The sequence below is a fragment of the Chroicocephalus ridibundus genome, chromosome 14 (genome assembly GCF_963924245.1).
Source record: "Chroicocephalus ridibundus chromosome 14, bChrRid1.1, whole genome shotgun sequence".
Taxonomy (NCBI): domain Eukaryota; kingdom Metazoa; phylum Chordata; class Aves; order Charadriiformes; family Laridae; genus Chroicocephalus; species Chroicocephalus ridibundus.
The window spans coordinates 7,321,467-7,348,357 of NC_086297.1; the positions used below are offsets into that span (position 1 = coordinate 7,321,467).

Below are 26,891 nucleotides of genomic sequence, written 5' to 3' on the forward strand. Positions count from 1 at the left end.
TCCTAAAATAAATTCCCAACTTTAAAATGATTTCTAACACAAGAACCGCTTTTTTTCTCTAGGACAAACCACATGAAATTTTGCAAGAAATTTGTGAAAACATTTATCAATAATACAGACCTGGCCATAGAAAATAATTTTCATGGTAGTGCAGAAAGGCAAATGCCAGGCGGTCATGAAGAAGCGGGGGACATTTTATACAGAGAAAATACCTGTAATCTAGTTGACAGAAAAAGACATGTTTTAAGAAAAAGCAATACTGTACTTGTTGGTTCGTCCTCTTCGATATCTTCATCAAGTGCATAATTTCGCAGGAATTCTGCAAAGGCCTGGTTTTGTTTCAGAAGGTCTTGGTAAGATCCCATTTCTGAGATTTTGCCATCTACCAGGACAACGATATGGTCTACCTGAGGCAGGAAGCTGATGCCATGGGTCACCAGAATGCGGGTCTGGAGAGGGAAAAGGAGAAAAAAACCCACACCTCAGTTGTCACTGTGGGGACTAACACTACTCAGCAAGCCAAATACTGCCATAGTTTTGGGACAGTGAGTGAGTTCTCGCGTCAAGGTGAAATGCCAGGGTAAATACACTGTCCCTGTTAGCCAAATTAGCTTAGAAATACGTGCATGCTTCCCACTGCGTACTGATACAACCACAGAAGGAAGTAAACCAACTGAATTATCAGTCCCACTTTCCCTTGCGCTGATTTTCTTTGCAGCCCTTCTCTTTTGAGCTCTGAGAGAGTCTGAGGAGATCATAAGAGGAGTAGAGGGGCAAGGAAAGAGACTGCAATTTGGTTGCATACTGCCAAAGACCTCAGTAACTGTAAAGTGAGTAAGCTGTTACAACGTCCTCACTACACTGCCTCCAAGTAACAACAAGCAATACTAAGCTGACAACCTTTACAAGTTTCTGCAAATGCCTTGTTTTTGGAGATCTCATAGTAGGGATTTTAAAGGACAGACCAAGTTTTTGCCTCTACATGTTCTGACGAGATCACATCACTTCTGGGCATGCCTAAACAGCAGCTCCCCGCAGAGTCTGTGCTGTGGGGAAAAGGTGTGCACGCTGCCAATTAAACACAGAAATTCAGGAATGATTCAGCACTCAAGCCTCGGTGGTGAAATAGCTTTCCTGTTACCCACCAGTGTTTCTGAGTTTGTGTGCGTTTTTAGGAGGATCTAAATGCCAGCTTACTTTTCCTTTAAGTACCCCATCTGGACCAATAACTTTGTCAAAGATGTGCTTTGCAACATGCGAGTCCACAGCAGAAAGAGGATCGTCTAATAGGTAAATGTCAGAGTTGCTGTACACCGCCCGAGCCAGGCTCACTCGCTGCCTCTGGCCACCTGAGAGGTTGATGCCCTGAAGGGAGAGAGGAGAGAACAAAACATATCACACAACTCGGTCCCAACAACAGCTATGACTTTTTATGGCTCTCACTCAGTCAAACACATGGATGCTAAATGAAACATGAGACGCTGAAGAGAATAACTCACTCAGAGCCAGAGACAGGAACAGAACGCCTCTAAATCTATTTGTTCCCTGCCAAACTTCCACTCACCCAGCAATCTGGAGACGGAATAAGCCTCTTGCCTAATAAGCTCCTAAAGGGAACTGCTAAAACGCAAAACTATAAAAAGGAAGACCATCAACCAGGATGTAAAATGCAAACATTCAAAGCAGGGCTGCGGCACCTGGAACATCTTCCACATCTCTCATCTTACATACAAATCCACGTATCCACCCCGCTTCATGATATCCATCTCAAATTTAGTGGCCTATGAAAAAAAAATATCTCTTTGTTGGTAATCACAGATGTAAAAGTTTCTCATTAAAATGAGGCGTTAAAGGATGATCATACCACTTTTTCAGTTGACGCACACCATATGTTCCCTCCGTTTTTATCCCGACAGGAAAAGGAAGGACTTTAAGTATTCTGGACAGATGCACACTTACAATTGGACAACAAATGGAGGATGCTCTGATCTTCCAGGGCTAGATGTGCAATTTTGTATCACAGTACAAACACACGCTTAAAATTAGGAACAAGTTTAAGTCCAACTGCCTTCCGCAAAACTGCCCCACATGTTCCAGGGTGGATTGTAACAGGGATGCCATTGTAATGATCAACCCAGAGCAAGGGTTGACTTTACACCATTCTCTCTTTAGCTAGACTGAAGAGGAATCACCAAGCAGGTCTGACTTGAAATAAAAATAAAATTACCTTCTCTCCTATCTCAGTCTGATCTCCTCCTGGCAGCACTTCCAGGTCAGTCTTTAAAGCGCAGGCCTCCAGGACATTTTGGTATTTTTGTTCATTAGGAGCTTGGCCAAACAAAATGTTATCTTTCAGTGTGGCATTCTGGATCCAGGCTTGTTGAGGCACATAAGCAACAGAACCCTAGAGCAAGGAGGCAGAAAGGAAACCTTTGACTTGTTGCACACGCTTACACTCTGATTAAGATCTGCAGCACACAGATATAGCTCCTGTTTGATATACGTTCCCATTATACATATAGGTGTGCTAATTGCTGATGTATATTTGATGGAATCAGAAAAATCATTTCACATAAAACACAAGTGAACAGGTGTGGGCAAACCCCAAATAAACACACAGACGAGCTGACATAGGAGCAAAGAGAATTCCCTCTCCAGCCCGATGTACAATATAAACAATGCCAGGCATAAGCAGCACATTTCCACACCATCATTAAATGGCATCGTAAACAATACCAACCTTTACAGCCACTTCTCCTTCCAGCTTTTCCATTTCACCCAGGAGAGCAGACACTAGAGAAGATTTCCCACAGCCGACATGGCCAACAACGGCAACCAAAGCACCACTGGGGACCAACAGATTTATACTGTGGAGGAAATAGGCTGGAAATTAATTAAACATTAGTTTACTAAAGACATTACGGGTCTTTAAACCAGGGCTGAAATAGACAGTGACAAATCAGCCCGACCTCAGCTTGACTGGATATAGTAAGCATAGCTTGGTCACTGGTCTTCTCCTCCCTTTCTTGTGTACAGTCAACTGTAACCAGAACTGTAGGAGCAAATGGAAACCCAGCATTAGTCTCTCTTGCGGGTTGTTAAGTCAGTAGGATTGGCAGCAGGCCTTCCAAGACCCTTTGCTGTGTTGTATCAGTCCACCAGCAAGTCAAGCACGGTTACTAAGCGTTTTGAAAGCAGCCCGTCTTTTGGGTTTTGATTTTAAAACCAAGAGCAATTGTACAAAACTAGTGAGTGAATACAACCCGCCTAAAAATGTTCAAACCACTTTAGTGCTAATAAATAGGGTTTACAACGACGCAAGAAAAACAAAACTTTCCCTATTAAAATTCTTAACTGTTTTCCCCACTGTGTTCTTAAGGGTACTGCTTTAGGTCCTGGTTTTGAAGGTGAACTGATACGGAAATGACTGATGGACACAGTCTCTTTGCCAAAGTGTCTTTCACTAATGAAATCAAGACAAAATTCTGTTTGCACAGATCCTGATGCAGAATCAGGGCTCCAATTCTCATGCAGATTTTTGCCAAGCAGGTAGCTGATTGTTTTGAACACTGCAAGAGGGTTTTTGTTTGTTTCTTTGTTTTTAAAAAAATATTCAAAGCAGAAAAACTCAAAAGCACTAAAATTTTTTTTTTCATGATTCATTCCCTCTAGCTGAGTTTTGCCTTACTGCTACTTTAGCAAGTCACTGGGTAATTTTTAGGCACGGGTGGTAATTTTTAGGCACAATTTGAGCTGGAGACGCATGGTTCTTTATGAAATAAACCCCAGAACACTGAAGTCTACCTGGCCGCAGATTGGTTTGCCTGAACCAAACTGGCTCCTTTGAACTCGAAGCCTCTTGCTTGCAGGTTACTCAGCACAGCAGCACAAGCTCCTTGCAGTGAGAATTCTAACAATACTTAGCAGGTTTCTGTGATTTTGATCTGACGACAAAGTATAACATAAGGAAGTATACGCTTCCAGGCAAATTTTGTGTTCATTCAAATAGGCAAATGAGGAAAACATGCACCCCCATAGCCTGGACACGGCCCACGTACAGCCAGAGGGATGAGCCTGCTACAGGACTCTTGAAGGGGCAGATCACCGTTCGCACGCCCAAGTCCAAACTCAGACATCTCAACTGTCCTCGTAATCCATCAGATCAATTTGATTTGTCCAACAGTTCAGTTAAAAAAAATGCCTTTTTAAGAAATTTGCACAGCTTTTCTGCCCCTTACTGGGTAACTATTTTATGCTAGTCGCCGCGGAGTTAAAGCCTTACAGCACTGCTCTGTAAAGCCTAAATACCATCAGTTATGAGGATTAGCTCGATGTTTTAAAGGCAGAAGAGATGCACTTATGGGATGTGTGGAAACAACCTTTTCCAGAAGTGAGCCTGCAGATATTACCAGACATCTTTCAAACAGATCTCCCAGGAGCCAGAAACCAGGAAGCAGGTAGATGTTGTATTGCAATTGCATAAAGAAATCTTACTCTTTCAAAGATGGCTTAAGCTCCTTTCCCCAGCTGAACGTCGCATTTGTTACGCTGATGGCATTGCCTGTATGACAAAACCACAACAATAGAGAAGGCAGGAAACGTATTACACAGAATAGTATGGCTGAGAGACTGCCAGACAGAGAAATCTTTATTTATGGGTGTTTCATGTACACTGCAGTTCCCTTTTCTACTGGCATGGGAAGCACAGTCTCATGACCGTGGGTCACAAGACAGGCTCGTTCAGAGTGAAAATAACTGATCGCAGCTTAAGCTATAGACTGTGAGCTCAGACCTATGGAGCTGAAAAGCTGTCCTGCTTCCCCTTGCCCCAGCGAGTCTAGTCCCAACACTTGCTGCTCCAAATCCCCGTGCAACCGCTAGCACAACTTTACTTAAGAAACCACTTTCAAGTCGGTAGGAGACCACCGCATGCTGTTGACTTTGATGTATCACATTCAATTTGCCTCTGCGCAGCTTTTTGCTTGCCACACTACCAAGTCACAGATTCCTTTACCTCCTGGTGGGGTGGCGTATGACAGCAATTGCATGACAGCCACACAGCCATCCCTCCTCCTGCTCTGTCTATGGCATCACGCAGAGGAGGAGTTTCAAACCGCACTATCACCAGCGAGCATTACATGAGAAAACACATTTTTTTGAGACCACCTGGTTTGCTCGTTTGCTCATTTCCAACAGAAGAAATCAAAACTGTTTATAATGTTGCTGAGCATTTGTGCAGTGCGAAAAGGTTTGAGCAGGTCTTGCTGTCCCTAGTCAGTGGATGCACTTCATTATGCACTGCACTTAGCATCCAATCCATTGCAGATACAAACTCAGGCCCAATAACTCTGCTCAAAGCCTAAAAATATAGCCAGGAACTTTTGTAATTTCCACATGGCCTGAACAGCAAACATATACTTTTCAAAGCAGCACCTTCTTTTTTAAAAAAGCCAAGATTACTACTGTTATTTTCTTTTTGTGTTTTGTTTTGTTTTTTTTTTCCCCCCCATAACTCAACCAGTCCAAAACAAATGCAAAATGTTTGTCAAATTAGCATAGTTTAGAAAAATACCGATGTCTTTACCTGGTGCAATCACTTTTGTTTCCACACAATTTGGATCAAGTTCATCATGACTCAGGAACTGCTGAATTCTCTTCAGGGAAACACTTGTCTAAGAAAAGAGCGCGGTGTTATTTTATCATTCTTTTAATGGGGACTTAATGCTCTTACTACTGAAAAAGAAAGCATGCAGAATGGCTTAGGCTTTCACTCCATGGGCTTGCTGAACAGTGACTCATTCCTTCCCTGAAATCAGTCTTACGCTGAAATTCAAGCTTTTGACTGTGAAATTTCTCAGACCAAGCTGAGTTCATCTGCGCAAAGCAAAACTCATGCAGACAAGCTTACTCAGAAGGGGCAGGCTTTCCAATACAGGGCAGCAGTAGAGAAAGGATATTAGAAGGAAATCCAGCTAACAGGCGGATGCAAGGGATCTCTGCATTCCAGAAATCAGGGATATCTGGGGTTCTTTTTATCAAGTTGTTCAAAACAACTTACACACCAGACCCTCCTTACCTGCGCAATGTTGCTAATGACTTGTGGGAGCATATTGAGGGGAAACTTTAAGATGTTAAACAAGGAGAGGGAGACAAAAGCCTTTTCTGCATCCAGGATATTCTTCTCATCCACCGAGACATATACAGCAAATGTCGTCAATGCTACCTGAAAGCCAGAAAGTGAGTTTACTGCCAGACGTATGTAATATTTTGACATTTTAAAAAGCAGTCAAGCCTGATAGGCACCTTTGAAATAAAAGTATCAACAACAAAATGGGGCAAATTCTCTGTTTCTGACCTTTTCAACATGCTTTAAGAATGACAAGTCACATGAACAAGTTGATACAAAAAAGGGCACGCGGAATAAAATAACTTTCAGATTACTAATGGCTACATTTAGTTGATCTAGGAGATTCAAGAGATGAACTACAGAACTCGGGCAAATAAAAATGAAACGCGGTTATCTGGCTGTGGTTTGGCTGCGTTTCCAACTCCACCCAACCAAATTTTCCCATTGTAAACTGCAGGCTAAGCAAACAAAACCTACTGAACAGTAGGAAAGGGAGTAAATTCCAAGTTATTTGCTGGTTTGTTGTATGACAGGGAACATCCACTGTGGAGTAACCATCCTATGCAAGTAAACGAACGGTGAGCAGAAACAGGAACGTGCATTTAAGGAAGTGCATTAACTTTGAGGGAACACGAAAAAGGCAGGATCTTGAGGCCAGTAAGAGTATTTCTGGCCTGGGGTTGGGCTTTTGGTCTCAAGAACAGTTGGCTATGAATATTTTTGACAAAGCACTTATCTGAATGTTTTTATTCACCAAAGCCCTTTCTGCAAAAGAGATCACAGTGCAATGAAGTGGAAAATAGAGGGAAAGAGAAAATTGGGGAAAAAGCATTTCAGAATTGGCAGTGTATCATTTAGGCTTTATTTTTCTACATTAAATCAATCTTTTTTTAGGTTGTAGAATAATTTAACAACTCCCTCTCCCAGTAAAACAAGCAGAGCACTGTAACACGAAAGGTAGAAATGAGAGCTTAAGACAGACCTTCTCCTGACTGACTCAATTAAAATTTTTTTTTTTTGCTATTTTTGCTATTCACAAATATCTCTGAGGTTTCAAATTCTAGTCTCAATTTGTTATGGGCAGTACTTTGAAGTGGTTGGAAATTCTCCCAAGACAGTTATTCCCAGCTTCCACTGGCAGGCTTTATCAAGAAATACTCTAATACCGATTAACAAAAAGGCTCTAGAGAACAGGGAACTTTGCTTCAAAGCATGTGAATAATTTTTTAAAAAGTATTTACATTTTATTCCTATGTACATTTAGCAAGCACAAAGCCTCACGCTTATCCTTCGAGGATGTACTTGTACAGCTTAGAACGTCAGTTCTAAATTCAGTCTAAATTCAGTTTACCAGGAATGGTGCGCTGATCCATGCAAAGGTGGACACAGAATTGAGATAGGCAGATTTCTTCAAAACTCGGAGCTCATTCTTTCGTATCTCCAACACCTTTTCTGAAAACGATGGTTCCCAAGCATACAGCTTCAGCACCTTTATACCACCCAGGATCTCATTCATTAATTTAATGCGGGAGTCTTTATATCGCATTTGTTCCACCTAGGTTATCAGTAAACACAGGAGACAAGAGTGTCACAGGAATGACTAGAAGAGAGCTTTCAACATGTTGCCTCACAGCTGTGATGGTCCTTGGGCTATTTCTAAAGAGGATGCAAAAGGTAATTAAAGAAAGCCAGACTGTTTTGAGTAAGCTTACCGTGCAAGCCTATACCTCCAAAGAAACCAGAAATCAAAGAAAATGGCTGGCTGAAAAGCAGAGCATAAAATCTTTCCACTCATCTTCACTGTTAGGGATTACATTTTCAAAACCACCTTAAAGAAAGATTCGTGCCCTTCACAAAAAAACTACCCTACTTCTTCCTTTGATTTCTTCAGGTTTTTTTTTCCTGATATGCACAGCTGTATTTCTTAGGGCATCCCTTGAAAATTGTGGTTACTCCTAGTTTATTTTTTTTTCCTATACATTAGAATACACTGGTTCATTCAGTTACTTTAAAAAAAAATAACATAAAATAAAATCTCTGCTCAGCGGTATAGACAAAATGAAAAACTGCATTCACACACGTATGCACACCAAGTTATGCAGCTCTGAGCATCTTATAATGGGCAAGGGAGAAAAGGAATGTTAATACTAACGTGTCAGCATCCAAGAGATTTAATGGGAAGTCCGGATGTCTCTCTAAGGCACGTAATAATACCACTCTGTTACTAAGGCTATGCTTGAATGTCGTAATTTATATTCGTTTTCCAACTCTTACCTTTTTTACATCAACAGCTTGATTTATTTTTTTTTTTAAATATCTTCCAGTCAGTCACTGATAGGTTGCACAGCACAAGCCACTTACTAGATTTTTCTAGCACAAAGCCAGAGGGCACTATTATATTGGTTTTTTCAGCCTTCCTTGACTAGAGACAACTAAGACTACAAAGAAAGGAATAAAGGATCCTTTTACCTTAAGATAATAACTATAAATTTAGCCCAGCTCAGTTGCGGTCAAAGTCAACACTGGCTATTAGCATAAAAAAAACAAGCTGCCAGGTTTCAATTACTATGTCTGAAAACAGTCATTCACAGCTTAAAAAACAGTATTTATTTGCCCTTTCTCTAGACACTCCTAGAAGAAGCTACCAGGTGAAGGGATATGGAGACAAAGAAATTTCTTGCTAATCCCCAAAGCTGCTCCAGAACTATGAAGAGCCACTGACTCAATGCCACACCTTTCCCTTAAATAGCATTCAATTCACTATGGGAAAAACTATCTGAGAGGATACAGTTATTAAATATATCAGTACAATCTTACTCATAAGTAAATTGGGGCAAATAGCAGCTCTTTAATGGCCAAGACAACCACCGATACCTTCATTCCTCATAGCACAGCTGCCAATTCAGGTAACGTCACCTTCTCTGCTGGTACCTTACCTGGAATGCTCTGGTTTTCATTGCTATTGCAGAGTTAAACGGGATAAGTAAAACCATCACGGCAACTCCCGCCAGCACAGAAGGCCCTAAAGTCTTGATTGAAAAAAGAAAGAAAGTTGTTGTTGTACCCAAGTGCTGCTCTTCCCTACAGTAAGCATTAAAACAACAGCAGGTCACAGAAACAGAAAAGTATGTTTTACATAGACAAGTTGAACTCCTCCCAGTGAAGTGTTCTGATTCCACAGAACAACTGTGAGGAGGAGACAGAAAAACATGACAGCATCCACCTTGAATTATTGCTATGCTAGTATTGGCGATAGCAGAGCGCTTTGTGATTTACCTGTTAAGTGGTTCCCAGTGGGAGGGGAAAGTAAGTTTGCACTAATGCAAACACAGAGCTATTGAGCAAATGCAGAAAGGGAACAAATAAGCCACACAGAAGGAATTTTTCCATTGACTTCTCTCTGACCCAGGGAGCTGCAATTACTGAATTAACTCGGTACCCTCAATGCGAGTAAAAGCACACAAACTGCTAGCTACCAGGGTTCAGCTTACCAGCGAAGCAGTAACTCATAAAGCCGCTGCAACTGAACGGCTTTCAAGTCTAAATCAATATGGTTATGTTGGTGCTACTGTTTTATGCAGTAAAACAGATTAATTGCATAGAAACACTTTAACGATGAAAGCCAGTGCTCAGACTGAATCTGGAATAAACCAGAAACAACTTCACGGTAACAAAGGAAAAATTACGGTTATTACAGGCGAGAATTGTTTCATGTTGACTTGCACAAAACTTCTTTATATGTAGCATGACATAATCTTTATACATGGCTTACATTTTCTGTGTCCACGGTTTTTTTTGTTTGGTTTGGTTTTTAAACCATTTCCCTCAAGGTCTCTTTTGTATCAACTACTGGAAGCACTGACGAGTCCGAGACTGATCCTATCAAAGCATGGAAGGGACAGAGGCGACATAAAGGCTATCTTTTGTTTCCAATGCCTTATTTTGCATACCAGCTGAACAAAATAATTAAGAGACTAATTGATCATGTACACCAGTACAAGCTATTTTACTACAAGGCAGAACGGTAAGTTTCTAAAAAAAGCAGTGGTGGGTCAAATTAACAAAAAAATAATAAGCTTGCACATCATTTAGACAAATTCTGAAAAAAAGTGACGATGTCTGTACCTGCCAGAGGAAATACAGAGCTAGAAATATCTGGAGTGGTGCAGACCACAACATGTTCAGGAAAGTCATCAGGTCCATGAAACGTTGGGCATCCACTGACATCAAGTTGACAATTTCTCCAACAGTAGACGAGCGCTTTGCTGAATTTGTGATGACTAAGGACTGAGAAATAAGAGAGATTTAGTGGATTCACAATCTGGATACATATGGAAAACACAGAGAAGTAGTCCTCAATTATTAGCAAAACAAGACACTCCCCAAGAACGTGCTTCTCCAACAAGAATAAAATATTTCACACCTACATCAATTCCTAATCTCCAAAGAACAAGACGTCCTAAAACGGTTTGCCTGTGAGCACCTCTATTTCAAGCAGTATGTGGCATTCTGAAGAAAACCTAGCTGTATCTAATCAACTCATAGCACAAACATGCTATTCTCCTGGATCCCTTTTCCAAATATTTAAAGTGAACCAATATTTGCCTATGATATATCTGGTGACCTACCAGTACACTCACACTAAGTTGCTGATCGCTAGAAAATTCTGTAAAGTATGATAAAGGTGCTCCTCAAAACTCACCAAAACCCCCAGTCTTTTATATTCCAGGAGGCTATTCTCCAATATGCCTGCTCTTCTCTGAGTATTTGAGAACTGAGGCCACTTGCTTGGCTATACACTGGTGTTACAGCCCACAAAATGCTTCCAGTCTTACCTTTCGGTATATCACGCCAGTGATCCCAGTTCTCAGCCTCATCCCAGTAACAAAGCAGTACTGGAAATGCTGGTGAAGTATGAGCGTCTGCAGCACAGCACAGATAAACATCAAAGCCGCAATCAAAAACCCCCACCAGGTTGGTGCATCTTTGTTCTTAGTGAAGCCGATTAATACACTGTTTTTCAGAAGATTAGGGAAGGAAAAGGAAAAAGAAACAAAAATAAAAAACATGCAGCAAGTTTAATGGGACGTAACACAGCTTCTCTCAACCATGGCATCCTGCCACGTCCTCTTTCTAACCACAAAAAGTAAACAGCTCTCCAGGATGCAAGCTGAGTTACGAACGATTTCAGTCAGACAACATTGCAAAGACACAACAGCAAAACCTTAGGCTTTGCCAGTGAGAAAGTCCATTTGCAAGTGAGCCTGTAGAAAATGAAATATGACGAGAAACTCTAGGTTTCCCGCGAGATCCAGCATTTAAACACACGGCTCACTGTCTGAGCTCTGTTAGGCAGCCCCCCAAGGCAAGAGGTGGATGATAGGACACAGTAGGACAGTGTAGTAAAGCAGGCGAAACCAGCTTCTTTCCCAAATCCTTTCCAAGCAGCCTGAGTGCTTCTGCCTGGGGTGTTTTCCCACAAAAAAAACTAGATTAAAAGACATCCTTCTGGATGGATGCATAAAGAGTTCTTCACTCCTACTTTTTTGGTAAAATGGTAGCACCGTTAAACTGCCTATATCATCTTTTATTAATAAGTCATCTCTTATTACGCACAGCTGCTCTCCCTGCGAGACCTACACACCATTATATAGCAAACAAGCAGAACAACATACGGCAGTGACCAGTGTTCTCAAAATCACATTTGTGATTTCAAACGACTGACCAGAGAATTGAATTATCAAAATATGGGAGGAACAGAGATTTGACTCCATGGTTCAAATAAACAGCAGGGGGAAAATACACCTGGGAACTACAAATCAGGCCCCAAAACCTTGTGTTAGAAGCATGAGGTTGCCACATTTTTCTTCTTCCAGTCCAGAAAGACCTTCCTTCTGCACTGCACCAGTCAGGCATGCTGTAAGTGGACAGCTTCAGGAAAAACTCTTCCTCGTAGTCCCAGCATGGGATTCAGCAATCTTTTTAGAAACATAGAACTACCTTATGTGCAACTTGCCAGACAGCCATGTCTTCTTCATTTTCTCTTACCACTAGCAGTGCATTTCCCAAGACTGCAGGAATTTAGACTTGAGAAGAAATTCCCCATCATATGCCTTGAGATATCACTGACAACATATCCAGGAATTTATGCAAATTTGAGAAATTCCCAGAATAGATTATACTTAATGTGTTCTCAGAAGGAAGCCAGCTGCCTCCTCTTGACTAGGGACTCTGGAAGAAGACAGACTGTAAGCTACTAAATGTCACCATACTGGGTCGGACTCTCTTTTTAGCAAATTTCTGGGTATGTCACAAACCACCCACAGAACAACATGATCTCAGAACACAGCTCCGCATCGGCATTATTTTAAGAGACACTCATATAGAAGCAGGGCCCTCTCTTCTCCGCTTCCCCACATCTACCTGTGGTCTCCATCCAAACTCCATTCCTCTCTCATGCATTAACAGGACTACGCGTTTTTTCCATTGATTTAGTAATAAAAAATAATTGCTTGATAGAAATGCTGATATATTTCCACTGTTACTTTCTTCTTAGTTAATGTTTATCTGGTGAAATTCTTGTTTTAAGAATAATACTAACAGAGAAAAAAATGTGGGGATCATGCAAATTCCTTTATGGATCAGGCTGAGCAACTGATCCCCCTGGAGATGGGAGGTACAGGTGTTCCTCATGCACAAGTTTGAGGACATACCGCTTTTGTCAAGATCTCACCTGTTTGGGTTCTTTTTAATAGAACTGTAATTTTATTTCACATGGAAATTTACTGCATCTCACACATTCTCATTGCTATGTGCAACTAAGAACACATGAACTCATCTAAATGGTCCAAAATCTTTCCCAGATGATAGTGGCACGGCCAAAGCACTACGTACTTGAGCATCACGCTTCATTTGTATATCAAGTCAAGCTACAGCTGCGGCCACCACCAACACATGTGGGTATCAGATGTACAGAGACTACCCGATCCAGCAAGCAGTGCTTCGCTTTGATTTCACAAATAATCCTTTCGAAATGGGGAGGAATTGCTTTGGAGTGCTGCACAGAGTAACAGGTAATTTGTAATTCACAGCTGTCTATTGGCGATGGGTGATTTACAAATCTTGCATTTCAGTGAAGCTTGCCCAATTTACAGCTTAGTCCACAATAAAGAACTCCTGTCTTATGGCATCTCAGTGGGAAGGTGGGGGAGCATACACATGCAGCACTGTGAGGAAAACTCGTTATGCATTTCAAAAATAAATACTCCATGCCAAAGCCAGGCCTCCATTGGGATTGCACATAGAAACTACTCTCACAGTAAACCAACCTTAACAGCTGAGGATTGACGAAAGAAAGTAGGTCTTGTATCAGCTTGAAGAAGGAGCCGACTAAGAAGTACAGCCCAAAGGTCCTCAACAAAGCTTTGAGAAAGGAAGGCTTTCTATTGCGCTTTTTGTCTCTGATCAGAACTTCTGCTTCCTCTGGACCATCACCAACATGATTCAGCACATGGTTAGATTTCTTCATATACGTCACATCTTCTTTCCTGGGGGAATGAAACAAGCAATTAGAGACAACTGACAATGAGAATGTCATAGCTTTAGGTGTACAGCACTGCACTAACATCAAAAAGTCTGTTCCTGTCTTTGCTACTGATTAACAGCAAGACTTTCAACAAGATCTAGGTGTGCTCAGGGATAGGCCACTCTTGTGTATAGAGTCTTGTTTTCTTTCCTTTTTCTGCAGTACTTACAAGGTGTACTCCACAGGCCAGAAAATCAGCCCCCGTGGGATGAGAACATAGCCCAAAGGAGTAGGAGATGAAGGCTTAACTTCCTTTGGCAGAGGACAGAGTTGACCTTGAATCTCCAATTTCTTGTAAAGGAATCCTCTAACAGTTGCTATTTACATACCACAAAAGGCACCCTCACCTAGTCCATCCGAGACTGTGTTCGTTATTCAATTAGTAGCTGTACTAAACCTTTAGCTTTATCTGATCACACATCTGCTTTCAGAGAAGTAGTCTGAATCCCTCCAGGGAGACAAGCATTGAATCACACGCCAAGCTAAGAGAGGACGCAGGCACAGCCCTCTCAAAATCCAGTTTTGCATCCCTGGAAATTTGAAAGAGTACAAACCATAGCACCTCCAAAACCGAGCCATCTCCGAGATCTGGGCTGCAGCTGTCAGAGGTTTCTTGTAGGACAGAAACTTCGGGTTTAGATGCCTAAATTTTACTCAGATGACAATTTAAGCATTTAAACCCTCTTTGGCAGCATCCCTTTCTTACTTTGTGCCCCTCTTTCTCCATCTGCAAGATAAGCCAATGAAAGTGACCTCTTCTGCAAAGCTCTTTGAAAATGACTGATGAAAAATGGATCCAACAGGTCTGTGCTGCTCTCCAGGGCTCTGAGTGGGTTTCCTGGAAGCACCTCTGTATGCCTGACTTCTGTTGCCTATCAATAAAGAGGGGGTGCTCTGGGAAATTATTTCCTCCATGAATTGCTCTCAAAGAGCAGCCTGGCAGCTTTTCTACCACCAAGTACCGAATAGCTGTTATTTCTTGGGGGCTATGGGACCTAGAGAACAATTTCCTGAATGTCAGCCAGGAAGGTGAAGTCCAGCTGGAGCAGGGAGAAGGAAATTAGAGTCTGGGGCACATAAGCCTTATAAGAAGGGACAGATGGAAGCGAGACCCTAGGAACAGTGAAGACTTACAAGGCGGCATTTGAAAAATAACTCATAAGTACTACCAAGCGAGGTTGGATTTATGATTCTTCATAAAGAGCGTGCAGATTTTTTGGAGCTGGCTGGCTGCAGAGTCAAGTAATTCCAACAGCCTGTGAGCGTTCCAAGCGATCACTGTGGCTAACAGTCCACAGGTAGAAACTTGTTCACATCCTTTCAGACAAAGGCATGTGCAAATCCCAATTTCTTTGCAATAAAGTTTGAGGGCAGGGGGAGAACCTAAACCAGACAATTTTTTTTTTTCCCCCAGACAAGAACAAACAGTGTTGCCTTTGTCCTTCCAGATCAAACCTGGAAAGTTTATGAGCAAAGCTTTATTTTTCTGGCAAGCAGGCTGTTAAACTCATTGAAGGATTTGAAGAAACAAGACTATTTGCCCCTGGCTTTGTGTTATTAAAAATGTTTATTACAGTGACCTAACAGCAACACAATAGTTCTCTCCCAGCAAAAAATCCCAAAGGGAGAAAATGCACTTCCAGTGTTTACTACGGGTAGGTAGGTGAGGTCAGGTTTTCAGCAGTGTGTGGGACTGCTCACACCCAGCTTTTTATCGAAGCAAAAAGCATGTGCCTAGTTTCCATTATTTATAGCAGGGCAGATAATAGATGCCGATTACCTCATGGGAAAACACATAGCTTTCCCAATAGTGATGACAAGGCCCCGCATCTTCTATTTGTCTTCGTAAGTACAGCCTCAGAAGCTAACTAAAGATGAGGCAAAACAGATTCCAGCTCTCTCTCCATCCAGCACAGCTCCAACTTTCTCAGAAGCAACTGCACTTACCAGTAAAGCAAGTGAGTAGAGACTTCAGCCATACATGCAAAGAGAGCAAAAGCAAAGGAAAACCACTCTTTGCGTGCTTTGTTTTCTATAATGACAACTGAAATCCAAACTGATCTCTTCTGTAACTTATTAGTAGCAAATGAATTATTAGCAATTATTTAACAGTAACTCATGAGACAGCTGTGAAGCAAAATGTAAAAAAAGGCTTTGTAGGTTTAGGAACAATAGAAATGTGATAATCATTACAATAAAATACGTTTAAAGCTTTAGCTATGCCAGAGTTGCAACTAATTAAGTTTTTATAAAATAAATTACTACTATGTACACTGCAAATATTTTCCGTGGCACTTTCAATACATGTACAACTTGACGCAGCATTTTTAACGTCATAAAAGCTTGCTCAGAGCAGATTTAATGAGAAGAGTTTAAAAAAAAAAAAAGTATTTACAACAGTTCCCAAGCAACTACCACTAATGTTGTTTGACATGAAGTAACTGAGGATACGTACTTGTAATTGAAGAATAAGCAGAGCCATGGAGCTTTTAGAGTTATCTGAAACCCAGCAATCTGGAGTTCAGTGATTTGCCTTGGTTTTGCTCTTTTCCCCACCTTAGAATCATTAACATCGTCACCACAAAATTTTACCTGAGCTAAATACAAGCCAGAATTTACGGTTAAATTTATTGCCAACTGGCCCCAGTTTGTATGAATAATTTCCAAAATGCAATGAATCCCATGACAAAACTCCAGGCACAGTTTCTGGTTTCGTAGCAAAACTTTTCCTGGACCCTAGGCACCTCTGCACAATGGCTGTGCTCCTACTATATAAAAAAAAGCCTGAGGGAGTAAGATTTATGTCTGTACAGCAAAAGACCAGAACCCAGGCAATGCACATTATTCCATACCGTAAAAATAGAGACATTATGAAAACAAAAAAACCTTAAGTAAAATCACAGCTCACACAGAGCACTAGTGGACAAGCTGCTGGTGTTAGTGTTGGAAACCTTTCAAATTTTAGCTGCGAAGTGGAACTCTCCACATCATAATCAGCCTTGCCAAGGCCCTTACAACTCTCTCCTAGTATTACCACGTAATAGGGTCTTTCCAATTTGGCAAGGACGTGCACAGAAGAGAACAGAGGAAAGCCTCCACACGGAGAAGAAATCTCCACAATGAAAGGAAATGGAAGTGCAGGCCTCCTCCTTATTGACATCTTTTATTTGAAACACACTATTATCGCATCTGTTTCTTTGGAAACATTTTGGACATTAACCAGTGGGAGAAGGAAATACACTTGCACAATAGATAATTTCTTAAGATTAGATTAGCACAGAACCCGCAATAAAAAGGATATCCTCTCCAGCATGGATGTAACTATATGCGAATTCTGACCCTCATCCCATTTCCATCAGAGACTATGGCAATTTTGCTGCTAACTTTCTAGGCAACAGGAGTAGGGTCTCAGCTCTTGAACTGGGATATCTCTTCCTCTTCTGCCTTTCACGTATTTTGAGTTTCATATCTTTACTGCTAGGAAGTGAAGAGTTGCTCACTGCTAAGAGCCTTGGGGCTAAAAATACTCTCGGGACAAAAAAACTCATGACAGGGATGATGAGGAATTCCTTTTGGTTTATGGTGCCTAGAAGTTATGCTCTAGCGTGCCTAGGGAGGAGGCAGTTATGGGGTTAGACATCTACCAGCTCAGTGACAAAAGTTGTTCATTTTCTACAATCCAACCAGCACAATCCTTTCTGCTTACGCATCTCCAGCCCTTCTCCACTTGGTAAATGGCACTACCTGCCCGTGTAGATTTTAAGTATCTAGTTAAAAAGCGTGTAGGTGGTACACAAGCCCCAGAGAGCTCCTCCTTGCCTGTGCCTAGACATATTAAAATAAGCAAATTTGACTGTTAATATTAACAAAGAACAGACAGGTTGAAGAGGCAGGTGCCATTTTTAGTTGGCTCATTTTCAGGGATGAGTAGCTTATTAATGCTGAAACAACTCAGATCCATCTCCGTTTGCAGACTCGTTCATGTACTTACTGTTTGCACTCTGCTTTTTCTTTGTCCCATTCTTTACTTAGTCGCTGCACAATAATTTTTGAAGTATCATCTTCATTCAGTGACCACAAATCTTTATCTTCGAGGGGTCTTTTGTAACCAAGAATTGCCATGCTGCACATATGGAGAAAAACAGTCCCATTCAGTTTGGCTAATAGTACTTAAAACATTGCTAGTAACTCTGGGACTATTAAGCTAACAAAAGCAAGAAGATACATCTCCACAGAAAGGGTGATAATTATACCTCCATCTCCCTTTGTTCCTTATATTGATGTTTGCAATTAAGGAAAGGACATTACATAGTTTTGATTACATGTATTTTATTGAAAACATCACTTCAGACAAAAAGGACAATAAAAACCAACTACCAGAAGCATTTGAATGAAACTGTGGTGTTAAATGAAAACAGTGAAGCTTTAGAAGTGAAAATAACTAAGTCTATCTGGAATAACCACCAGAGGTGAACAAAATGCATAAGTGAAGCTCACGTAAGTTAAAGGAAAATCAGACTTCTCTGAAAACTACAGTTCCTCAACAGAATTTTGTCAAGGGATACAAACATCTAGATGCCAAGAACCTCAATGGGGAAGCTGAATGTTCAAAACTCTGGAAGTTTAGAAAGATCTCAGTCTCTCACTAAAAAGAACTTTACAGGGCTGTTGCCAGGACAATGAAAGTTACATGGATGGAAGAATGAATACCTCCACACTCTCAACCACTATGGAAAAAATGGGTCTTCATATGACCTTTAACAGTTGTTCCACTTCTTTATCATGGAATAGTAGCAAACCCAATCTCAAATTTGCATCTTTAATACACATGCCTTTTGACAGCAGTATCAGCTGGTGGTAATCATTTGTATATATAACCCAGTTTACTGTCCCTCTCACACAGAAAATGTTCTTATAAAAAAGAATTCACCTATGAACCTCAACAGGAAACAAAATGGGTGAAAGGTTGCCACAATTAATCCTGTGGAGCGGAGCCTTACATCTTGGTTCAGGTTATAGTCCAGCATGCAGTAAGCACAACCAGACTGTATACCCTATTAACGATGCCACAATTGTTGCCACTTCTCTTCAGAGAAGAAGTTTGGGCAGTATGAGCACTCTGAAAGCTGTTTCTAAAAAGGCAAATGCTAGAAGTGCTGACAGCACTGTGGATGAAAGAGCATCCAACATCAACTACTTAGAGGAAAAATGTCGGTATTGCTAACTCTGCACAACACATATCACGAGTAGAGTCTGGGGTTGTCAGCTGTCCCACAGCTTGACAAGAGAAGCTCACCTTGTAAACCACCAAAATGTCAATCTTGACAGGAAGCCTGAAGTTAACTCTGGACATGGATTCTACAGTAAAGTTATGGGGGAAAAAAAACCAACAAAATAAAGAAAGCAAGATGTTTACCATTACTTTAATAAGAAGGCAGTCTATTTTGATCAGTTTTGGTATATTACATGTATGTACCTATGTCCTAACGAGACGTAAAATTGATTTCTTTCATTTCCCATGTCATGCAGAACTCTTATCTTTAAAAATTGCTTCATATATTGCCTTTAAATCACACTTATATAAAGTGAAATGTCATTCTATAGTTTCTGAAATGTTCATTATAAGAAATGAATTCAACTTCTCTCTCAGCTTCATTCAAACACAAATCCAATCAGAGAGACCATTTTATGAATTGGAGAAGAAATTTAACCTGTGACACCGCTAGTATCTTCTGTTATTAATGTTTTTCCATATCTATTCTCAATACATATAGAAATTATTTATTAAGAAAACCCTTATAGACTTTAGCTAACTCTAAATGAATGTTAAGCAAGTAGGCCACCATCTCCACAAAAATTGCTCTTGAAATAATTAATATTACACTTCAATGTCCATAAATGTAACTTAAACTGCTGTGAAGCAGCAAGTAGGAGAGCTGCTTTCACTACATAGCTTCCAGTCATTACTGACGGCACATATAATGGGAAAAGGCCTCAAACCCCAATATTACTCTCCATACCCAGTGTTCCGTAAGGGGGTCACCAACTACTGCAGTCTCACTGACAATCCAAAGCTGTTTTCAGTGACAAGTATTCTCAGCGGAACTCTCAAAACATGCTATAGTCTCAAAACATGATATAGTAAATGCAAACAAAGCAAAGTGAAAATACTTACAGGGTCTGTATTAACAGGGGAAAAAAATGGAGGCTTTTCTTTAAAACATGAAAGGATCAACTCAATGATTATCAAAGCAAAGTAGATGTAAAATGTGGTAAACCTGAACCTTTCATTTACATGGCCCTAGAGGGAAAAAGAAACACAGTAAATGATTGTTTTTATTGTACTTCCAGCTCACCCAACACACACACACACTCTCTTTTTCACAGCTTCTTTTGGCAATTCCTGTCTTCCTCTGCAGTTGAATACTGAAAAGTAGTTGCTAGCAGGAATTATCTTACAAAAGTATGCACGTAATCTGTAAAGTGCCTAAGAACATGCTTCTCTCTGAGCTTTTCATTAAATTATATCAAGTTCAAAGTGCTTATACATCTCCACTGCACGCAGACGCCCTCTGGATTCAGGGCTACATGACATCCTTTTAAATTACCTCCAGGGGTTCTTGGAAGATCATGTCTTAAGCATAGGAATTGTCAACCCAGATCAGAGAACATCCATTTACTTTAGTATCTTGTCACTGACAAGCAGTCAGTGTAAAATACTTTCAGAAGAAGCTGCAAAAAAACACTGTATTGCATAATAACAGCTCCATCTGCTTTAGAGATATTTCCTTTCCTACTCATGTGAGTCTGCAGTTGACTTAAAACTTCTTGCTGTGAGGGTATGTCCCTTATACAGCTCTTTCATACCCTACTGTAGTTGTGAACGCTCTCATTGTTCACTTTAAAATGTTTAAACCTTAAGTGCAAGAGAATGAATATTTGGTCCTCGGCAGTTGCAAGAACAGATGAAACATTACCCATACCCTTTCTAAGGCTCTGCACACGTAATTTTAAGTCGATTAAGGATTCAAACACTGATAGTCCAATATTTGTACTTATTCACCACTACTGCAGTTTGAAAATTGACTTTAAGTGGTGTTTGAAGGAGTCTCACCAGGATTGCAGCTATTTTGTGAAGAAGTTCTGCACAGATTGGCATTTAAGGTTTAATTCAATCTCTGCTGGAATATTTACAACAGCCTGCGTACAGAAAAATCCTAGCTAAAAGGATAATGCCGCTAATAGTTACAAAAAAGTAAGTATATAAAAGAAAAAGAAATCAGCAAACAGAATCAGCACTGATTTCACTGAGAAGCAATCACCTTAATGGTTTTCAAACACTCCTTTTCACTTCTAGCCTTTGATGATCTAATCTCTGAAGATCTGCTTTGCCCTACTTAGTGAAATTTGTTTCTGTGAGAAACATAACAGCTTTCTCACTGTGGGAGAACCTGCTATGTTTTCAAACAGGAATCATAACAGCCCAGGTTTCTTTCCTCTCCCTCCAACTTTCTGTTCTCTGTTTACAGCCTCAGTTGGAGTCAAAATGCTGTCCTCAGCACATCAGGCACTGACAAAAGAAAGCCTATGGAGCTGTATAATGTGGCCAAGCTGCCTAAGCAAAAAAGGAACGCTACATATTAAAATGCATCGTCTCCGATTACTACCCACCCCTATTTAAGCATGGCAGGGGAAGTGGGCTGCAAAAGGGAAAAGGGAAGGGGAAAAAAAAAAAAAGTCTGTTCTAATATATATACAGTGTTGGTGCAGCCCTCACATGTCTATCAGGTTTCCAGTATCGCCCTGGGCAAAGCAAAATCTGCTTTTTGACATTGCATGAGAAATCCCAGTTCCCTTCAAGTTACGCAAGTTTGAGTCAAGGCAATGGAACCAAACTTCTCTTTCTCTCTGGCAAAAGCTGGGCTCAGATCTGACTCCAAACTCGGTGATTCATTCCCTTCACAGAGATGTTAATGCTACATTTCCTGTTCTCCAAGTGCTAACAAGGATGGCATGTTACCTGTGTGGTTGTAGTCATGATCTTAGATCGGAAAGGCCCCACGGCACAGAGCACAGACAAAAACCAGAAGATAATGAGCACTCCAGAGGACTGAACTCCTCTCAGCCTTTCGTATTGAATAAGCAGCGTAGCTAACAGCTGTAAAAGTAAATACAGGAACACGTGAACACAATCCCGTCTCGTTGCTCCCCCTATTCACACTCTCAATTGGCAGCTATTACAGTCACCACCGACAACAGGACCTCGTCGAAATAAGGCCCCACCACAACTTCACAGAAGTCAATTGCAAAACCTCCTTTATCTAAGGAAAGCGGCGAATAACTTTATGAAATTGTTTTTACTGTTTTCAGAGCCTCATCTCCAGAATTCAATTTTTAAATGAGACTTTTTACCTAGGGATAGACACAATTAGATATTAGCTACAAACATTTTAAACAAACGTAAGAGCTGTGATTTCTCCAGTCCAGATGGACAATCATGACTTGTCTAGAAAACAAGAATTTAGAAAAATCTAACCAAGGGAATTAAAAACTTAACGGGCAAATGTTACTGCTTTGTATTTCATAGAACAGCTACAAGCCTGTTTGTCATCCCAGCCACAGCAAATTTGGTTTCTGTTTAGTGGAAGAACAACCACCAGATAAGAGAGACAGTTTTACGATGTCTAATACAACACTGAACAATGAACAAGCCATGCTCTATTCTATCATATCTCCCTGTTTAGGCAAAGTCATATCCAAATTCTCTCCACAGCTGGATCACAAGCCTGGAGAAACAGATGAGAACAAGGTGGGAGGCAGAAAAATCTCTCCCTTATGAAGATATTAATTTACATAGCTGAATCTACACGAGAGAGATATCTGTAACTGCGACCTTTTTGGTAAGCAAAATTTGCTTCAGTAATACAAGTAGTAATAATTCAGTTAAAAGAGTAAAGGATAAGGCAAGGAATGCAAAGGAACCCTTTTTCTCCTTCATCTGTCTGAGAAAGAATTATTCTTACTGGTCACAATAAACAGAAACAGCTACAAACCACAGTGATGCCAACGATCAATGGAGTTACAAAATAGACTGGTGGAGGCGTTCTGTTTTGCAGGAGCTCGTGGAAAGAGTAGAAGAGATCTGCCCAGCTCACACACCACAGCAGGACACCGAACAGCTGAAAGCAGTCAAACAGAAACAGCATTTGGTAAACTCATCTCCAGGGGCAGTCAAGGGCTAGCAAAACCGTTAGGATTCACAGATTCCCAGCAAGACAAAGCTGTGTAAACAGAACAACACTGCTGTGTCGATCAGCTGCAGCCAGGCTAATGGAACCGTCCCACTGCACTCAAACCAAGGATCCTGTCTGAACTGCTTTCCAATGGATTCGCAAATACAACCAGTAGAAAGACTAACATATTTACCTGGTTTTTTTCTCATCCTATTCAGTTTTGATTGGAAACACAGGCAGACAGATTAAAGGCAGACATGTCCCAAAGCAGAAGCCTAGAATTTTTCACCAGGAATAACCCCAGTTCTCTCATGCCCTATGGAAAGTGACTCGCTTGCTTTCCTTAGACCTAGCCATTCATAAATGCCATCTCTTAAGCACAAGCCACAGATGAAATCACATAGCTATTGGGTAGGCAGAGCGGTTTGAAAAAATACCTTCTTGTGCTTACTTTCACAGTGAGATAAAATTCTCCCTAGACCTACCTTGAGGTCTTTGTTTTGCAGCTTTCAGTGGTTTAAAGCTTAAGTAAGGATGAAGCAGCATAGTTTTGGCTTAACAAAGGGGTGAATTCTCTTTTGCAATCAGCTCCTCTCTCTACCCAGAAAGGTGGGCTCACAGGATGGATTTCCTTACAGATGAGCTATCCTTTGGCATCCTTCCTCAGAAATCTGTACATACGCTGTTGTTTCCTATAAGCAAGTTCTTCAGTTCCCCCATAAATTAGAGGGAATTCTGTTTAAACCCTACCGCAGTACTTACTTGGATACTGAACTAATGCTAACACACTCAAAACTGCAAAAGGATCTTACCGTCTTGAACCTGCTCAACACAGAAAGCACGATGTAGCCTCTTTTGTTGTGCTTTAGGTAGAGAAGATAAAAGGGTAATGCAGTCCACAGATAAATGCTAGGGATCCACGCTAGGATGGTATTCTGGAAACATGGTGTCAGGTCTGGATTATCAGTGTGTATTGAAAGATTTGAATCCTGGAAAAAAAAGATGAGACATTTATTAATAGAGAAGCAGAAGCACGGCCAATTGGAACAGCTGCTTGAAGAAGTTGTATGCCAATTCTGCTGGAGTTAGCAAATGGCCTTAGTAAAAGCTTTTAAAAAATACCTATCCCAACTACTTGTGGTTAATCTGCTATAGTAAAGGGACTAAGTACAGTTTTAAATACTGGGTAAAACCTAGAAAGACAGACTTCTGCGCTCCTGCATCTCAGAGTTGGACATACATTTATTTCACAGCAGACAAACCCCGTGTGTTTCTGTCTTTGCTAAGGCTTAGTTCTAGGTGCTGTTACCACGGCATTTCTCAGGCATTCCCAGCCTGGAGTGTAACTGCTAAACAAAGCTCTTGAGGCAAAAATCCTCAACTTGAGAACTCATCCAGCAAGAATGTCCAGCGCTGGAGAAAATGATCAGATTTAAAAAAACCCTCCATTTAGGACTAAAATTTTGTCCTTCTTACTCATATGCCTCCAACTATATATTCTAAACAAAGGTTAAAGGAATGTATTGTACATACAGGTAGGAATAGGGGTTTTCTTGCAAACGTTGCAAGCAGTGCTTTCCATCTGTGACTTTGGACACCACAATTCACATATGCAACTTGTACCTAAGGATTTGAATGCACCACATGCAAACACAGTTAACACAAGTTCAAGCTAAAATAGAAACTTCAGTACAGTTAAGGGGAACTTGGTTTTAATCAGATCAACTACAAATTCACAACTTGCATTTCGCCATCTGATGTGTCATCTTAAATGTGGTAGAGAAATACTTGCAGGAAATGTAAAATTACTTGTTGTAGTATCATTAACAAGCAGATGATAAAACTAAGATATCCGTAGTTCAAATACGCCTTGTCTCTGCACGAGAATCATCTATTTGTACCTAATTATTTTTGGATATGAGCTCTCAGTAGAAGTATGTTTCAGTTAAGCCAAACCACTTCTCCCCACCTCTTACAAATGAATAGTCTGAATAGGAATTCTTCAAAAGTATTTCCAGCCCTGCTTTTGTTTACCAATACAGAAGAGACCAAATGCCGAAAGCCACGGTTGATTTTAGGAGAACTGAAGAGCCACAATCTCCTGACAATTTTTTGATCTCGGTGAGGATCTGTCAGAAGAGACATGCATCGCTGCATCAGTCCACATACACATGAAAGAGCTCCTAAGTATAATGAAACGACAAAGCCTTGGCAGGTTGCAGGATGGTTTGGCTGAACTGTGACGAGTTTGTCACTCCGTAGTTCAGCTTTGGCACAAATGAAACCCCTGGCAGTGGTGAAGGGTGGCACAAATCCATTAGCTGTGCATCTCGACTGCATCCTTTAGTACTGCAGAGTTAGTGCCTCTGCAGCTGAGAAATGGCTCTTTTGGAGGCACGCAGGCACACAGCGTGGGCCGGGGGCATAAAAACATTCCCATTTACCTAAACAGGTTTATCCAGACCTAGGGGAACCTTCAGCCACAAATCAACAACACAGGGGCAATTACACTGCCATTCAAACACAACATCAAAACCAAACGAAACTCCAGCTTCACATTCAAACTATTTCTGTATTTTCCTCCAGCGAGCAGGTCTCTGGCACCAGAAAGGAAGATAACGTTTAAAGAGCACCCATTTTTGGCTCATCATCAAAACATTTCAGCATCTCTAACATGATAAGCAGCCCTAGCAGCTACCCTGCCTGGGGCAGGAAGATGCCCTCTAGAATTTTGGAGCTGAAGCTTATCTACTATCGTTTATTCAACAAAATAGTAATTTCCTCTTTAAATTACATGTGGTTTAGCAATATCTTGAGCATGTTTGCAATTGTGCTCCTTTTGCTTGCTGGAAAAGGAAAGCTGAGAAAGAATAGCAATAACTGGGCACAGAATAAGACAAAGATTCTGTTTAAGGGAGAAGTTACTCGGGGGGGGGGGGCGGGGGAAGTACTCTTAATTTAAACCTTTCCTATACGACCAAAATGTCCAGAAATTGCTTTCTGTCTGACAGCAACCTAGAAACTGCCCCAGATGTCCATTAACTTCGGACTGAACACAAGCTGAGTATTGTATCCAAGACACAGACTGTATGGCTGCCAAGCCATTTAAAGGTTTTCATTAACTCTTATTTAAACAAGGCAAAGGACTTGCATTTTTGAATGTATAAATACAGCTGGCCAGAAAACAAAAATTCTGTCCTAAAAAAAAGAAACCACCTAAGATTTTGAGATTCGGTTGAATTATCCCTGAGAATAAAAGTGGAACCTTTCCAAAATTATGTGAAAGTACAAGAAGCAGCACCCACTCAACGACCAACAAGAGCCTACTACTTCCATGGCACACGGGAAACAGGGATGTGGGCTGAAAGAAAAACCTACATCTAAGGGGTCAGACTTGACTACTGGCTATCTTGGGAATGTTTTCCCAAGTCCAGTTCCACCCTGGACCAGATAAACAAGCTTTCCTGGAACAAACCTGCTTCTGTAAAAAGTTTCCCTTTCAATGAATTGGTGTTTTCTGAGAGCAGACTCTTTCCATCTGTGAATACAATGAGAGGGGTTCCTGTTAGAAGACGCAGTACCTAAAACATTTAAATTAGTATAATTTCATGCAAATTACTTGCTCGCGCTAAGATCAGATCACAGTGGACTAACACTGCCGTGTCATGTGCCATGTAGTGGGGACTCTGCTATGAATTATTATTATTATTGGGAATCTGAAAGTTGCATTTCTTACCACATTTCTTACCAAGCTGGATCTGTTTTCACCAAGCTGGCAGTTCCACTTTATGGCTTTATAAATCACCACACTGACAGCATATATTCCAACATCCACTCCGACCCTAAACAACTCACTTTGAGTCAGAATATAACACGAAGGCTCAATACAGTCTATCCCGACCAAGCCAACATTGTTAAATATTGCTAAATACCCTTCAATTCAGCA

General features: G+C 40.8%; 1 protein-coding gene across 1 annotated transcript in view; it reads right to left on the bottom strand.

The window, feature by feature from the left end:
- The window catches only part of ABCC3 (ATP binding cassette subfamily C member 3), a 50,437-nt gene that overhangs the window by 11,818 nt on the left and 11,728 nt on the right, over positions 1-26,891 (bottom strand). Inside the window, exons 2-19 of the mRNA XM_063352287.1 lie at positions 23,758-23,934; positions 22,766-22,891; positions 21,733-21,870; positions 19,888-20,013; positions 19,009-19,070; positions 17,704-17,835; positions 13,456-13,674; positions 10,963-11,140; positions 10,253-10,414; positions 9,064-9,156; positions 7,479-7,682; positions 6,077-6,223; positions 5,585-5,672; positions 4,495-4,561; positions 2,741-2,867; positions 2,228-2,404; positions 1,198-1,365; positions 266-449 (exon numbers count right to left, since the gene is read on the bottom strand). Of these exons, the coding sequence (XP_063208357.1) occupies positions 266-449; positions 1,198-1,365; positions 2,228-2,404; positions 2,741-2,867; positions 4,495-4,561; positions 5,585-5,672; positions 6,077-6,223; positions 7,479-7,682; positions 9,064-9,156; positions 10,253-10,414; positions 10,963-11,140; positions 13,456-13,674; positions 17,704-17,835; positions 19,009-19,070; positions 19,888-20,013; positions 21,733-21,870; positions 22,766-22,891; positions 23,758-23,934 (2,575 nt within the window). The remainder of the gene's footprint in view (positions 1-265; positions 450-1,197; positions 1,366-2,227; positions 2,405-2,740; positions 2,868-4,494; positions 4,562-5,584; positions 5,673-6,076; positions 6,224-7,478; positions 7,683-9,063; positions 9,157-10,252; positions 10,415-10,962; positions 11,141-13,455; positions 13,675-17,703; positions 17,836-19,008; positions 19,071-19,887; positions 20,014-21,732; positions 21,871-22,765; positions 22,892-23,757; positions 23,935-26,891) is intronic.